Genomic DNA, 17,951 nt, shown 5'->3' with positions numbered 1-17,951 from the left:
GTTCAGTTCACTTCTGACATTGACTACCCTGAGTTAAAGAATAGGTTTCAAGCAAGACTGCTCTTGATTTTAGAAGCACCAGTTGCAAGTTGGATCCCCAGGACACTTGAAACTCTGTACAATTTGGGTACAAATGTGAAGGCTCTCATGAACTCCCTTTAAGTTCAGTAATTCACTAGTATGATTCAGATTACTCAGGAAAATGCTATACTTACACAGTTTAATTCTAAAGGAGTCAAATAAACAGCCAGACAAAGAGATATATAGGATGGCAAGGTCTAGAAGGCAGGAGGGCAGGAGCTTTGCTCCCTATGGAAATGGATTAGCATCATCCTCCCAGCACATTGGTACATCCACCAACCAGGAAGCTCCTCCTAGCCTCAGTGTCTTTAGTTTAGTTTTATTTTGTTTTTCATCAGAGTTTGATTATGCATGATTGATTAAATCATTGACCACATGATTAAACTAGATCTCCAGGCCTCCTGAGCTCCCCAGAGGTCAATCAGCTGAAAGCTCCAGCTGTCTGATCATAGCGAGGTTTTTTGGTGACCAGCTCCCATTTTAAGGTATCTAGGGGCCTGGCCTTGAGCCACCTCATTAGTATAGAAAAAACACTTCTGTAGCCAAAGAAATACCAAAGGCTTTTGAAGCTCTATGCTAGAAACCAGGGGAAAAGACTATATGTATATATATGTGTTTAAATATTATTATACCATAGCCACAGGGGATGCCTACACATGTGGATATGTTACAAGTGGGCCCAGTTTTATCATAAGAGTCTTTAGTGGGGAGAAAGGAGGCAGAAAAGTCAGAACCAGGGAGATGACATCATGAGAAAGACTTAACTGACCATAGCTGGCTTTGAAGATAGAAGGTGGCTGCAAGCCAAGGAATGTGGGCAGCCTGTAAAAGGTGGAAAATAAAAGAAAATGGGCCTTCTTCTGGGTCCTGCAGAAAGTAACAACCCTATTGACTGTGATTTTGGCCTAGTGAACCCCAGTTCAGACTTCCAACCTCCAGAAATGTAAGGTAATAAAATTGTGTTATTTGAAGCCGCTAAATCTGTGATAATCTATTATAGCCACAATAGGAAACTTAATACAGCAGGACTTAGGAAAAGGAAGAAATCATCCCTTGCTGGGCATTGTGGTAGGCGCCTGTAGTCCCAGCTACTCTGGAAGCTGAGGCAGGAGGATTGCTTGAGCCCTGGAGTTGGAAGTTGCTTTGAGCTGGACTGATGCCTTGGCACCCTAGCCTAGGCAACAAAGTGAGACTCTGACTCAAAAAAAAAAAAAAAAGAAAAGATAAAAGAAGAAATCAACATTACTTTTTCTCATCTAGCATAGCAGTTTTCAACCTGTGGGTCGTGACCCCTTTATAACAATGAAAATACATTCTGTATATCAGATATTTACATTATGATTCATACATAACAGTAGCAAAATTACAGTTGTGAATAGCAACAAAAATAAATTTGTGGTTGGGTCACCACAACCTGAGGGACTGTATTAAAGGATCACAGCTTTAGGAGGCATTGAGAAGGCTGAGAACCACTGCTCTAGCATGATAAATATCCAACTAGAGTTTCTTTTTTAGGTGTTGAGAACTGTTACTCTGTTTAAAATGCAAGTAAATTTACATTCTTCAAATCTCTCATTCGTAAATTATTACTTCTTTCTGCCTCTAGTCCTCAGTGGGCCTCACAACTGCCTGATTTAACTATAGAGGATTCTATATCTTAATTAAAGTGCATTTGTGTGTTGATAAATAACAGATTCAGAGAAGAGAAGAAACTTTCCGTTCTTATAAGTAGAATACATTTGACCTCTCTGATTCATCCAGTGATAATTTATTCTTTATCTTGTGTGTGCTAGGCTCCACACCAAGCATGGTATTATATTTAAAAGGAGCTATGATCTAATGCATGATACAAAACTGAGTTGGCACAGAGGGAGGAATTTGTAGCTGGACTCCTTCATAGAATCACTGCTACCTCCTTGTAACTTTTCTTCTTGCCCATGAAGTTTAATCTCTTTTTCAAAAGCACAAAATAATCCAATAATAATGATGATGGTGGTGATGATGATGATGTTTGGCACTAAAGCAGCACTAACTGTGTACCATAACCTTAGTGTTTTACATTCTACATCCCATCTGATCTTTCCTACCGTTGCTGCCTTTGTCTATTAAATCACTCCTTCAATTACTTTAGCCATGTTTTCATACATACAAAAAAACTCAGTGTTAAGTGTCTCAGTTATTTACTTCCTAGTTTTATCCCTTTTCTACTCTTCCTGATGAAGCCTAAAATATAATAAAACAAAAATTTAGCTGAATGCATGAGAACTTCTAACCTTGAATTGAAGAGAAAGAATGACTACCTTACTCACCGTGTATGCCTGAGAAATTAGAGGCCCTGAGCTTCACTTGACACAGTTAACACTGATTCCATGTCAGTGTCCCCAGTCTAGGAATTTTCTGCAGTGTATCTTATCATCTGCTGACTTATCATATTCCTTCAGGAACCATACTATGTACGTTGCATCAAACCCAATGACAAGAAGTCACCACAGATATTTGATGAGGAACGCTGCCGGCATCAAGTGGAGTATCTCGGGCTCCTGGAAAATGTGCGAGTGCGTCGGGCTGGATTTGCCTTCCGCCAGACTTACGAGAAATTTCTTCACAGGTGAGAACAGGCTCGGCAGAGAAGCCTAGCAGCTCACAGAGAATGATGGGCCTTCCCCACACTTGACAGCGCAGCCCAGCATCAGCGCATATTAGGCAATCTGTAAATATTTGTTGAGTGAGATTAAAAAAAAAGAGTTATGGAAACTACAAATATGAAAGATTTTCCCAGAATCAACTGGAGTCCCTGAGTTCATAGTTTATGGACCATGGAAAAAAGTTCAGTCTTTTTAAGGGAAATATGGTCATCATAGTACAGTAGACAGACATGGATTTGGAGTCACAGCGGGTTGCAATCCTGGCTCTGCCATCTATTTGCTGTTTGACTGTGGGCCAGAATTTAACTCCTTTGATACTGTCTTTGCATCTGTAAAGTGGGTATAATAATACTGCATAGGGCACTGTGAGGATTAAATTCACCTAAATAAAAAGCCTAGCTTCTTGGCACAGAATAGATAATTAATGCTGCTTATCATTACTGGTATTAGTAATTGTCATATTAATTAAATATTAAGGAGTTAAGTATAGAGGCCCTGATATCAGTCTACCTGTTATTTTTTTCTTTTCAGATTAACGCAAGGGTGTAGGTTATAGTGTTTGCATTTGTTAGGTAGAGTCCCTCTTATATTGTGTCACACACCCATCTTGGTGGGCCATATACCCTTACATTGTGCCCATTAAGTAGACACACTCCCTTCCCTCTCCCTCTTCCCATCTCCCCTGCTCTCCTTCCTCCTCCCCACATCTTGAATTGAATTGAGTTTTTCTCTTACTGTGAGCATGTATTAGTTCATCTCCTGGCTTCATGTTAGTATTGAGTACATTAGATGCTTGCTTTTCCATTCTTGTGATACTTTACTAAGGAGAATGTGTTTCAACTCCATCCAAGTTAATACAAAAGATGTAAAGATTCAAACCAGGTATCTTCAGTCTACCTAGTTTGAACCCTGGCTTCGACATGTTTTAGTTGAAAATCACATAACCTTGGGCAAATCACATAACCTTTCCATGTCTCATTTTCCTCATAATAAAATGAAAATAACAATAATAGGCTTAGCACTTGTGCTCAGCAGCTAGGGTGTCAGCCACATACACCACAGCTGCCCAGTATAAACCTGGCCCAGGCCAGCTAACCAACAATGACAACTACCAACAACAATAACAAAAAATAGCCGGGTGTTGTGGTGGACACCTGTAGTCCCAGCTACATGGGAGGCTGAGGCAAGAGAATCTCTTAAGCCCAAGAGTTTGAGGTTGCTGTGAGCTGTGACACAACTGCACTCTACTGAGGGTGACAAAGTGAGACTCTGTCTCAAAAAAAAGGGAAATAACAATAATAACTACCTTGAAGGGTTACTAGAGGATTAAATGAGATTACCTAAATATAAAACACTTAGAGTAGTTCCTACATACAATAATCACTTGATAAATATAAAATATGGTTGCTGTTATTAATTTATTGCTTATAGTGATAGTTGACAACTGGGAATCAGAAAAACACTTTAAATTTCATTTATTTATTTCTGGCTCAGCACCCATAGCACAGTGTTTACAGCACCAGCCATGTACACCACGGCTGGCAGGTTCAAACCCAGCCCAGGCCAGCTAAACAACAATGATAACTGCAACAAAAAATAGCCAGGCATTGTGGCAGGCACCTGTAGTCCCAGCTAGTGGGAGGCTAAGGCAAGACAATCGCCTAAGAGTTTGAAGTTGCTGTGAACTGTGATACCATGGCACTCTACCGAAGGTGACATAGTAAGACTCTGTCTCAAAAAGAATTTTTTTTCAGTTATTTCTTTTGTTTTATTGACAGATTGATTGAGGCAGGGTCTCACTCTGTCACCCTGGGCTAGAAGGCAATGGCATTAATCATAGGTCACTGTAATCTCAAACTCCTGGGCTCAAGTGATCCTCCTGCCTTGGCCTCCTGAGTAGCTAGGGCTACGGGCATGTGCCACCACACCCAGCATCTTTTCTGTTTTTTGTTTTGTTTTTTTTTTGTAGAGATGAGGTCTTGCTATGGCTTATGTATTTAAAAATACTTACTGAACATTTCCTATATTCAAGACTACAGATTCCACCCAAAAAAGGAATAAATAAATATATAAAATATAAATCAAAAAGATGAAGAAAAAAAACTTTAGATTGGTTGGTGAAAAAAAGAGTCTCTAAGGAGATAACAAAGACAGGAAGGAGCCAGCCACACAGGGATCAGGGAAGGTGGAGCAGAGGAGCAGCAGGGAAACAGCGATACCATAAGCAGCAAGCAGTACGTGTGGTGTGTTCGGTGCCCAGTGGGCTCCTGTGTGGTTGGACGATGCTGAGCAACAGGGCAATGGTGTGAGATGAGATGGGAGAAATGGGCAGGGGCCAGATCAGGTGTGATCAGATCATACCTTATAATCAGACAGAACCATTGGATTAGAGCTAAGTGTGATAAAAAACAAACAAACAAACAAACAAAAAACCCCTCACTGATGGATTTTAAGCATGGAGTGATGTAATCTTGTGGATGTCTTGAAGGGATCACTGTGGCTGCCATGTGACTAGAAAGCAGGCAGGCGTTTAGGGATGCTATTACAGGCGTCCAGGGAAGATGGTCAGATGGTAGTGCCTTCGAGTTATTGTAGACATAAGAGCCTTGCACAGATGCGGGATCATGTTGGGAGTGAAGTTAACAAGACCTGCTCATGGATTAGATGTGATGAAACTGGAGTAGGAAGGAATGAAGGATGACAAATTGTTTTTGTTTTTGTTTTGTTTTGTTTTGGAGACAGAGTCTTAGTCACCCTGGGGTGAGTACCGTGACATCATAGCTAAGAGCAACCTCAAACTATTGGGCTCAAGAGATCCTTTTGCCTCAGCCTCCCAACTAGCTGGGACTACAGGTGCCTGTCACAATGCCCAGCTATTTGGGGGGTGGGGTCTTAACTCTTGCTCAGGCTGATCATTAGCGTACAGATTCCATAGACATTCTCAGGCCTGGTAGAGAAGAGGAGGAAGTCCATGAGAATGTGTAGATCGTGGTCTGATGTGAAAGAGCCAGCAAGGAGAAGAGAAGCAGCAACAGGGAGGTGAAAGGAAAACCAGCAGAGGGTTATGGCACAGAAACGAAGAGAGGATGGCATTTCATATGGGCGCTATGTCAGTGGTTGCTGTGCAGTCAAGTAGGATAAAAGCAGAAACTTAACCATTAGATTGGGCAATGTAGAAGTCAAAGGAGAAGGAGTGGGCTGCAGCCTGACTTGAGCAGAATGGGAAGGTGAAGTGAGGAGGCAGGGGCCTGTGTATAGCAAGAGAATTTTGCTGTGTATGAGAGCAGAGAAAAATGGAGGCAGTAGCTGGAGTTGGGGTCAGGTCAGGAAATACTAGAAAATGTTTGCATGCAGGAAGGGATGATTCAGAGCAAAAAGAGAAGCCAGTGGCACAGGAGAGAGGGAGAGAATTTTAAAATAACATCCTGGCAAAGGCAAGAATGGATAGAAACCCAAAGACAAGTGGAAAGTTTGTCAGCTTTAGATAGCAGCAGGGATACTTCACCCACAGCAACAGGACACAAAGTGGTGAATATGAATTCTGATGCAAGATGTCTTGAAATTTTACTCATGGTAACGATGAAGATGCTGCTGTCTGATGGCTTCTGTTTTCTCACTGAAGTATGAGGCAAGGTCTGAGAATGAGGTTGGAAGAGGCAGTGGAGGAGTTTTGAGGGGAATGAGAGTACTCACATTGGAGAGTGGGAAAGCACAGGTTTATATAAGAGGATTGCTACCAGGAAGAGCTGAGTGCCTGTTGAAGATCCGAGGTTACAAATGTAGAGTGAAACCGCCCAGCATCATTGGGCTGTTTCCATAAGTGTTTAGCTACATGTGTATAGAAGTAAGAGATTGCACTACATGGAGACTCGTGAAATGAGTAAAACTTTACAGCATTATAGCCTGGAGAACTGGAATTTAATTTTATATTGATCCAAAGATTATGTGCAATATTGACCATTTTTCCTTGTTGAAATCACATAGTTCTTTAAACTTGGTTCTTCTTTCTTATGGAGGCTGTCCGGGAGGAATGTTTTCCTTTTTTTTTTTTTTTTTTTTGAGACGGAGCCTCAAGCTATCCCCCTGGGAAGAGTGCCATGGTATCATGCTCACAGCAACCTCCAACTCCTGGGCTCAAGCGAGTCTCCCGCCTCAGCCTCCCAAGTAGCTGGGACCACAGGCGCCCGCCACAACGCCCGGCCATTCTTTGGTTGCAGCCATCATTGTTGTTTGGCGGGCCCAGGCTGGGGATTCGAACACGCCACCTTAGGTGTATATGGCTGGCGCCTCAGCCGCTTGAGCCACAGGCGCCGAGCCAGGAATGCTTTCCTGAGTAGAGATGTGTTCACTCAGTCTTAATTTCAAACAGTATCAAATCGTGTTATTGTAGTCTAAAGGTTTCTAGTCTGCATATGTTACTGCTTATTGAATTCTAGCAGTTGGGCAAGTATAGAATTTGTTTTGTTTCGTCACCTGTTGAAAATATTGAGCAGAAGCTAAATGAATGAGCGGGCTGAGAATAGGTAACTATAGGATGGGGCTGAACTGAAGATGTTTTATCATGAGATGAGAGGAAGCCATGAGGAGGATGGAAATAAGAAAACAATGAGAATGCTTGATTTGGAGGGGACAGGAAGTTTTGCAAGCAAGTATCTTACCTATTTGTAGTGTCTTTGGAGACTTATTTTATTTCAACTCAGAAGGTTTTGGTGTGTTTTTGTTTGGGAGGCATGGAAGAGATGCTATACAAATTAGAATGTACTTTTAAAATGTAAAAATAAAATAGATAAGATTTAAAAGAACCTATACATTTCAAACGTGATGTTCTTAGTAGCATAACCTTAAATATCCCACTCCACAGCTTCCCAAAATGAAACAAAATACATTAATTTGAAACAAAGTAACTGCGTAGCCCACAGTATGGAATAAAGAAGGGGGATGGAAGTTCATTGAACGTGGAAAATAAGTTGCTCCTAAATGATATGAAGCAGGTCTGAAAACCCAGAAGTAACCGAAGCTTGTAGTTATAAGCAAAAACTCCCTTTGAGAGTTGAGCTGCCATCCGGAAACCTTCGCAGCCTCTGTGCTAGGGCTTACCATAGCAGCAGCACTAGGAAGTTGCATGACAGCCAGGACACGTGACCACCTCAGCACCTGAAAGGGGATACTGAAAACATACTGGCCGAGACCTGGGAGGCCAGTGTCTGTGTGTGTGGAAGGACTCTGTGACCGAGGACCAGGTGACCATCAAGCATCTGAGAAAGACCAGAACCAGCAAACCAGCAAAAAAAAAAGAAAAAAAAAATCCCATAAGGTCAACAAGTGAAAACCTTACCTTAGAGGAATCAGAGCCAAGGAGTGAAGAAAATTTGAAGAAGCCCATTCAATATTCTCAGAGAGATGAAGGAGGGAATTTTAGCCCTAAAATAGGAATATGAAGTTAGAAACAAAAACAGGTACTTGTTTATTAACAAACCAGTGATTTAGGAGATGAAAATCTGATTATACCCACCGTGGAGTGAATTGTCCATCCACAGCAGTCAGTGGACAAACTGATGTGTGTGTGCACAGCTGCTGATCAGCACTGACAACGGGGCACTGCCGATGCAGAACAACCCAGCAAGTATCTCTGCCATGCTCTTCAAAGAAGACAAATACAAAAGAGCACACACTTAATGCTGCCCTGCACATGAAGTTCAAGAGCAGCCAGGTCAGAGCAGTGGCAGGCTCTGGGTTGGGGGTGGGACTGGAAAGCAGAATGGGAAAACCCTCTGAGGTGATGGATCCTGATTGGGCATATACATTTGTCAAAACTTATTAAATTAGCATATTTAAATGTGTGCATTTTAGTCATGTAAATTTAACTACAATTTTGAAACTTTTTGAGAAACTAAAGTTTATTAAAAAGTGAATTAGTGGTCTGGGAGATCAAGCTAAAGGCTTCTTCCAGATCTCATCACAAAGAAAAAGAGATGGAAAAGCATTAAAGAAAAGTCCAGTCCCATGGAAGGTTGATCCAGGTGCGGCAAAACCCTCCTGACAGGAGCATCAGGGGAGGCAGCAGAGAGAGCAGGTGAAACGCAGTAGGAGAGCAATGGCCAGGGATTTGCCTGAACTGAAAAAAGACATAAATTTGCAGATTGAAAGAATACACTGACTGTCAAGCAAGCATATGGATCAAACAAAAATTGAAGAATTCATTTTGTCAAGGGACTTTACCTAATGAATGCAATTAGTGCAATTGTTTGTATCTTCACTGAATCCCAAACAATAATAATAAATAAGAAAATAAAAATAAATTCATTTTGTTCACTTCTAGATTATTAAAAATATTTATAGCTCCCAAGAAAAATGGCCAACTGTCTCCTAGGGAATGAGAATCTTCCTGACCTCAGGGTTCTCTTTAGCAACATTTGATCAAGTAGAAAAAGAAGTAATATCTTCATAGTAAAGGGAAATGATCTTTATGCTTAGAATTGTGTGTTCTGTGTCAAATTACCATTCAAGAGAATGAGTAAAGAAAAAACATTTCTGACATCCTGGGCTCAGAAAGTTTATTATTCATAGACCCTCTCTGAAAAATCTTCTAGAGGATGTAATTTAGCAAAAAGAAAGATGATGACTGAAGGGAGACATGGAATGCCAAAAAGCAATATTAAACAAATAAATCAGTAAAACTGCTTGTTAAATCTGAACAAGTAATGATTGTAAGGGGTGAGAAAAGCCTGTAATCCTAGCACTCTCAGAGGCCAAGGCAAGTGGATTGCTTGAGCTCAGGAGTTTGAGACCAGCAAGAGTGAAACCTGTCTCTAAAAAAAAAAAATAGCTGGACATTGTGGCAGGTGCTGGTAGTCCAGCAACTTGGGAGGCTGAGGCAAAGATGACCTCTTGAGCCTGAAAGTTTGAGGTTGCCATGAGCTATGTGACATCACAGCACTCTACCAAGGGCGACAAAGTTAAAAAAAAAAAAAAGACCAAAAAATGTCTTTAGTAATATCTGTAACTAAAATTAAAATGGGAGTGAAAAATAGAGATAAATGAAAGCTTTTATCTTGTTTAGGGAAAGGATATAGATAATGATAGACTAGAAAGCAAAAAAGTTAATTTATGTGTTGAATTTTAACATGTAATAAATAGTTGCTAACACCTTGAAATGCTTCTTGTCGGTACAAAGCTCTGTTCTAAGCATTCCTAGTGTAGTTAGTCACTAAAACTGACAACCACATCAAGAAGATGTGTTACCCCCATTTTATGCAGATTATTCAGGGATAATGAGAGGAGAAGTAATGTTTTCTACAGTGCATTTTTGCTCTTAGATTCTAAAGATTTTTTTGGTAAGAATTTTAGCTTTGAATCTAAATTTTTACTTGTTACTTTTCTTTATTTTCATTTCTTTCATTGAAAAAGAGAGAAAGATTTTAAATGTACTGATAACCTTGAAAGCTGCTAACGTCCTTTGGGGAAATAAAATTAGTTGTCAGAAAGCAGATGAGTTCAGCGTTTTAATTAGCAAGTTCAGGATGCTGGTTTGCTGGAGAACTGGGGTCATGCCCTTGCTGGCAGGAGGGAAGGCAGAGAGAGCACCTCTACCCCTCCCCGTGAGCAGAGCAGTGGGGCTGCAGGAAAGTTTCAGCCTCTGCAGTATGCCTGAAACTTTAAACACACACCATTACTGCCCATATTATAAGCCAAATGTGAACCCTTACTGTACTTTTAGAACAAATTGGGAGGGTTCCGATTTTGTTTCCTCTTTTTTCGTGTGACATTGGGTGACATTACCTCTATCTTCATATTAAGGCATTGATTTCTGAGCCTCTCTTGTGAGTGAGCAAACCTTTGAATGATTTCCCTGCATTCTTTTATTTGTTCTGCAAATATTTATTGCCTCAAAGTATGGCAGGCAGCATGATAGGCACCTGGTATATGGAGGGAACAAAAGTCCCCACCTTCAGGGTGCCCACAGACCAGTGAGGGAAGGTGACATTAAGCAGATGGAGCCACAGATCAATATTGTGATGAATGGTGTGAGGAGGAAACAAAACTAGCTACCCTAAAGAGATTATTGGGGAGATGGAGATTTATTGAAGTAGGAAGATGAAGACAAGACTGAAAGATAAGAAGGAGCTAGCCTTTCAAGGCCTGGGTAATATGCATTCCAGGCAGTGGGAACCGCATATGCAAAGCCTCTAGAGTAAGAAGGGACAGCCACATCACAGAACCCTGAAGAAGCCAGTGTGACTGGAGGACAGTGAGGAGGGAGGAGAGGAGAAGGGAGGCAGTAAAAGACAAAAATGGTTTTAAGCCTTTTGGAAAACTCTTCTATCTGATGTTTGCAGAATGGATTAGAAAGAAATGGAGAATAGTTTAGTCTATTATAGCAAATAGAAGGTGGCTTGAATTAGGATTGAAGCAGTAGAAATGAGGATAAGTGTTAGATTTTGAATATATTTTGGAGGTAGAGTCAATAGGATTTAACAATGAACTAGAAGTAATGACAGAGAAGGGAAGGAATAAAAATATTCCCACAGTTCTGGCTTTAATAACTGGGTGGCTTGAGACCTAGGCAAACATTGGATGTGTGAGTCTAAAGCTCAGACTGAGGGCTAGACTAGGGATGACGCATTACTGAATTGAGAAATAACATTTTATATGTTTATAAATATACATGGTTTTGTTTTTATATTTTGAATATATTATTTAAAGTAAATGGTCTAGACTATGAGGTGATGTGGGGAGAGTATACATAGAATCCCTAATCTGAGCACTGGGACACTCCAACATTGAGGATACAGTGGAATCAGAGGAACCAGAAGATGAGACTGGGAAGGACTATCCAGGGAGACAGAAGGAAACTGTGGAAGAGTGTGCAGTTGTGGACACCAAGAAAAGAGATGTCAAGAAGGAATTAACTGTAATTAAGGGCAGTAATTAACAGAGGCTGCTTAGTTATCTTTCATCTTAAGAGGAAATGTGAGAAGCCTTATGAGAAAATGTTCAGAGATTCCTGAAAGGTACAAAAGTAGACTTGAACAATGGGAAGAGATTCCTTGATTAGGACAACTCAACACCATATATAAATGTAATGAATTTAATGTTTCAGCTCAATAAAACTATTCTCAAGGGGTTTGGGGGTAGGGTTGGGTTTTTTCCGTTTATTTGCTAGATTCTTTTTTTTTTTCCTGTAACTCTAAAACTTGATTCTAAAGTTCCTATGCAAGTCTAAATAGCTGTCAAGTAGCCAGAAAAACCTGTGAAAAAGGAAAGATTCAGGAAAGACATTAAAACGTACTTCCTAATTAAAACCACATGGTACTGATGCACCGATGAACAGACAGAACAATGAAACAGACCAGAAAAGTCCAGAAAAAAAACCAAAGTGGATATAAAAATGTAGTATATGATAAAGGTGGCCTATTAAATTGCAGGGAGTAAAGATAGACTTTTTAATAGCGTTGGAATAGCTGGATAGCCATTTGTCAAGAGATAAAACTAGATTCATACCTCACACCATAGACCAAAATAAACTCCAAATGGATCAGAGATCTAAGCATAAAATGAAAACATACCAGTGCTAGAAGAAAAATTAGTAAATTACTCTATAATCTGAATATGAAATTAGTAAATACTTTACCCATTTATTTATTGGTTTCACTGCTGACTAGACCTCTATAATGATGTCAAGAACTCATGATAAAGGCATCCCTGCCTTGTTTCTGTTTGTAAAGAGAATGCTTCCAAGATCTCCTCTTGATGAATGATACTAGCTATAAGGTTTTTCTAAAATAACCTTTTTTATTAAGTCCCTAGTTTAGTAAGAGTTGCTATCATAAGGAAGTGTTTCGTTTTGTTGAGGCCTTTTTTTTTTTTGCATCTAAAAGAAATTATTACTAGTTTGCCAAGATGTTGTTTTGTTTTTCTTTTCTGCCTCACATTGGAAGAATAAGAGTTCACTTCATTTTTCACCCAGGTATAAGATGATCTCTGAATTCACCTGGCCCAACCATGACCTTCCTTCAGACAAAGAGGCTGTCAAGAAACTGATTGAACAATATGGTTTTCAGGACGATGTTGCTTATGGGAAGACCAAAATTTTCATTCGAACACCCCGAACGTTGTTTACCTTAGAAGAAAAACGTGCCCAGATGCTTGTAAGGATTGTCCTCTTTCTACAAAAGGTAATTTTATATTTTAACAATAAGATTTTGCTCTTATGTTCTTAAAAACTTGTTGAATATTTTCTTTAAGATATGCTCATGGCCTGGCATGGTGGCTCACACCTATATTCCTAGCACTGTGGGAGGCTGAGGTGGTGGATTGCCTGAGCTCAGGAGTTGGAGAGCGCTCTGAACAGGAGTGACACCCTATCTCTACTAAAAATAGAAAAACTAGCCGGGCATTGTGGGGGGCTGCCTGTAGTCCCAGCTACTTGGGAGGCTGAGGCAAGAGGACCTGGGCCCAAGAGTTTGAGGTTGCTGTGAGCTGTGACACCGCAGCACCCTTCCCAGGGCGACAGAGTAAGACATCTCAAAAAAAACCGAAATGTTCAAGGATGATGATATATTTTGTGTGTGTCTGTGTGTATTGTCAAATGTTTTCTGTTGCCTTCATGTGTTTGGCTGCCCAATTTCAAAATTATTTCATCTTCAAAACTCTAAGGACATTTTGTCTCTAGTATTAAAGTTGGAGAGTTATCTGAACCAGTTTACCTTCTGTCTTTTATAGCAAACTATGTGAGGATTTCTTTTCTAGTTTAAACGCATTAAGGACTTTTTTATTTTGTGACTGAAAAATGTTGCCAATATGTTTGAAACCACCTCCCTCACCCGTCATTGCCCCACGCCCCAGCCCTTGACCTCTTTGTCCTCACATTCACTAATTCATGGATTTCTTTGTATCTCTCATCCTTACCCATATGTTCCATATGAACCATTTTAATGCCAAAAAATTATATATGTGTGTAAAAAAATCATGTAACTCTGTGAGGTTGTCCTTGGAATATATATACCTAGGAGAAAAGTTGCTGGGTCACAGGGTATATGTATAAGTAGTGCCAGGTTCCATTTCTGGAGAACTCTGCCAGTTTGCACCGCCAGCATCTCGGTACCTGCAGGTCACTATGTGCCACATCCTTCCAGTATCACCCAGCTACCTGCACTTTGTCAGACTCATAGGTAGAATATCCTGTAGTTTTACTGTACATTTCTCTGATGACCTTTGAAGTTGAGCATCTTGGTAAATACTTGTTTGCTTGTTGGATTTTTCTGTAAACTATTTGTTCATACCTCTTGCCTATTTTTCTACTAGATTTGGGAGTTTCTTGTTCATTAACAGAAATGCCTTGAGTATTCTAGACATGAATCTCATATTTATTTTGGACATTAACAAATATACAGAGTGGACATAAAGTTTGTGTGCAATTTAAAATAAGTTAACACAGTGAAATTGCCCACGACCTTTATGGATACCCTGTATTCTCCTAGTCTAGAGGCATCTAATGAATTTTATCCATAACATGCTTTGTTGAACAGAATTGTTAATTTTGACATAATCAGATTCTTCAGTTTTTTTGCCTCATGCTTTGGAATTTTAAGAGACTTTCCTGGTCTCTAGGTCACAAAGATATCCTATATTTCCTCTAAGAACTGTATCGTTTTACTTTTCACACTTAAATCTTTATTTAGAATACACCTATAAACAGGAGTCCAGCTTTATTTTTCTCTGTATGGTAAGCCAGTTTGCACAGTGCCCTCTACTAAACAGTCTGTCCTTTGGCCATTGATTTACAGTGCGACAGAACCTGTGTGTCTGTGTAGGAGAACTTAATATACAATAAAAGTGGCGCTGCAAATCAGACACACATGTTCCGTCTCTGTGTTCTCTGCTATGTTCCATTTTTCAATTTCAGCTTCATATAAGGCTACAGACATTTAGGTTACATTGTTTTCATTTCTAAGGTAAAGTTTGAGTCCTAACACCACACAGCTTTTAGGTATGTCTTAGTGTATTGTAAGATAAATCCGTCTTCTCTGTTCTTCTTTGTTAAAGTTGATTAACCTGTACATAGACCTTTATTCTGCAATATACATTTTAATGCGCATAATAAATTCATTAAATTCAACTATGATTTTTTTTATTAGGATAGCAGTGTATATATAGATTAGTTGGAAAAGATTAAAATTTTTATAATATTAAATAATCTTATTAAGAGTATAAAATAGGTTTATTTAAGTCAAGGATATCCAGCCATTTTCGTTTTCCACCTTATATTGGAAGAATAAGAGTTGTTTTAGGCCACACGTTAAATACACAAACATTAATGAAAGCTGATGAGCAAAATAAAGGTCCATGCATAATTTTCGTGTGATCCAACACCATAGATAAGCAAAAAAAAATCCCCTCAAAGTCAGCATACAGCCCACCTCAGGTTGGACACCTCTGATTGAAATCATCTTCATTGACCTTTAAACTTAGAAAGGCCATATAAAAATCATGGTTAATTCCTAGATACTTGATTGATTTTATTGCTACTGTTAATTTTTTTTATTTTTTTACACAGTGCAAAGAAATAACATTGGCTTATGTTGCTTTATCTGGATCCAGAACAAACCCTTTCTTGATTCAATGTTTGCTTCTGTTAGTTTTTCTAGATCAAATCACACACAAATAGTAAAAGTTTCTCTTCCAATCGCCAAGCTGTTTTTTAGTGTTGGCCTCTTTGACTTATTTTACCTGGAACTCAGAAGAAGCTTTCAGACTGAACACTCAATTGTTTCATCCCCAAATGGTTTCCCTCTATTAATTGTTTTTAGTTGCTTTTGTTCAGTTCTGTTTTCTTTCTCAAGAATGCTTACCAATTTGCAAGTTGGATCTCTGTTTTGTGTCTGCCACAGTAAATCGTGTCCATGCATCTATTCCTCCCTGTCTTCATGTATTTGAGTCTTTTCCCTTGATCTGAGTACTTCACTGTGGGTTTGGGGGGAAGGGGGGGGTGAGTGTTTGTTCCAGATCTGTTACTATATTTTTCTTCTTTCTACCTTTATGAGAGATTGACCAACCAGGGCAACATAGTGAAACCCTATCTCTCTAAAAAACAATTTTAAATATATTAATTTTACTTAGCTGAGTATGGTAGTGTGTTCCTTTAGTCCTAACTACTCAAGAGACTGAGCTGGGAGGATTGCTTGAGCTTAAGAGTTGGAGGCTTCAGTAACCTGTGATTGTGCCACTGCACTCCAGCCTGGGCAACAGAGTAGGACAAACAAAACAAAAAAAGAGAGAGAGAAAGAAAAAAGCTAGTGGAAATTTCTCTGGGCTTTTGGGAATAGGTCATCAGCCATCTCACGTGGCAATTCATGGTTTTGTTCTTTCTATATCCTTATAGAAATTTAATAGGAAGTCAGGAGAGGGAGCATCAGGAGCTGCTATTTTAAATAGGAATCTCTGACAACTGATTTTTATTTCCTTTTTAAGTAAAAATTGCTTTATCTTTTTACTGATTATATAAGTGAAATATCATTAGAAAAACAAATTCAAACCATACAGAAAACTGTAAGGGAAAAATGTGAAGACTCACCAAAGGTGGTGGCCATCCTCTGTGACATCTTTCTGTGCATATATACTATAATGTGAATGAGATTGTTGTTCATATGAGGATATTTTACAATCACTTTCCTCTTTTTCTATGACATTTTATTACTTTTTCCCCCCACATTTACCTTCTATGCCCACATTTCTTCTTGTCCCCTCTGTGAAGAGTTCCCACAACCACCCTCACTTGCAGAGATACAGCAGAGAGCCAGTCCACTAGAAGGACTCCCGGGACTCTGCAGAGAATTGCACTGATGAGTAAAATTGGTAGCAGAAGGATGCAGAGCACAATTGGCACAGGGAAAGGGTGCATCGGGCCAGCTCCCGAGGAACCCAGGAGCCGCTTCCAAGAGTTCCCTCCCAGCGGAGCTGTGGCAGCATGTGCCGGTGTCATCCACCAGAGAAGCTCATTACATACTCAGTGCTCCAAGTTTTTATTGGGAGCTGGTCATTTAGGCACTGTCTGCCTAACAGGTACACAAATCCCAGACTCCTAGAGGAGACAGGTATTCAGCACAAACTATATTTGTACAAGAAGTTTAAACACAGTAAGCCACTCTTAACACTTAGGAAAAGTTTTTTTGGTTTGTTTGTTTTTTGAGACAGAGTCTTACTTTGTCACCCTCAGTAGAGTGCTGTGACATCATAGATCACAGCAACATCAAACTTTTGAGCTCAAACGATTCTCTTGCCTCAGCCTCCCAAGTAGCTGGGATTACAGGTGCCTTCCACAACCCCTGGCTATTTTTAGAGATGGGGTCTCACTCTTGCTCAGGCAGTCTACCCTCCTTGGCCTCCCAAGTGCTAGGATTACAGAAGGGAGCCACCATACCCAGCCTCAGGAAAAGTTTTATATCAGTGTAGGAAACTGTTTACCAGCAAGTTCCCAGATACTGTCCATGTAAGCAGGCATTTGTAAGATTAGCAATCTCAGTCTTGCTATGTTAACTATTTTCTGGAACCACCCCCTCACACACACACAGTCTTCCCATAACCTTCATAAACTTACTTATGCAAATAGCCTTCCATACTGTTGCCTTCATTTTACACACTGGTTTCCCAGAGCAAGATTGTTGAGTTGAAGGGTATATATGTTTTTTGGGTTTTGTTTTTTGGTTTGTGTTGTGAGACAGAGTCTCAATCTATTGCCCTGGGCAGAGTGCTGTGGCATCATCATAGTTCATAGCAACCTCAGTCTCTTGGGCTCAAGCAATCCTCTTATCTCAGCCTCCCGAGTAGCTGGAACTACAGAGGCCTACCATGACACCTGGCTTGTTTTTCTATTTTTAGCAGAGACGAGGGCTCACTCTTGCTCAAACTCCTGAGACCAAGCAATCACCTACCTTGGCCTCCCAGACCGCTAGATTACTTGTGTGAGCCACCATGCCCAGCCAATATATATGTTTTTAATCATAACAATTCATGTTTCCACTCACTGTGAAGGTGAACTCTTTTCCCTCAGTTTTGACCACAGTGGCTTTTACTAGGCTTTGCATTCTAATCAGTAAGAAATGATATCTTATTTCCACTTTATTTATTTCCATGACTATTAGTGTGTGTGTACTGGCCTTTTGGATTGCTCTCTTGTTATTCATATTGTTGGCCTGCTTTTTTATTGGCTTGTTTGTGTCTTTCCTA

The 17,951-nt window shown here is 39.9% G+C and overlaps 1 protein-coding gene across 1 annotated transcript in view; it reads left to right on the top strand.

The window, feature by feature from the left end:
• Positions 1-17,951, top strand: part of MYO1D (myosin ID) — a 367,217-nt gene that overhangs the window by 155,101 nt on the left and 194,165 nt on the right. The window contains exons 15-16 of the mRNA XM_003797217.3: positions 2,523-2,689; positions 12,694-12,901. Of these exons, the coding sequence (XP_003797265.2) occupies positions 2,523-2,689; positions 12,694-12,901 (375 nt within the window). The remainder of the gene's footprint in view (positions 1-2,522; positions 2,690-12,693; positions 12,902-17,951) is intronic.

The sequence above is a fragment of the Otolemur garnettii genome, unplaced genomic scaffold (genome assembly GCF_000181295.1).
Source record: "Otolemur garnettii isolate 467f Iridium unplaced genomic scaffold, OtoGar3 scaffold00112, whole genome shotgun sequence".
NCBI classification, from domain to species: Eukaryota; Metazoa; Chordata; class Mammalia; order Primates; family Galagidae; genus Otolemur; species Otolemur garnettii.
This window is presented reverse-complemented; position numbering and strand designations above follow the sequence as displayed.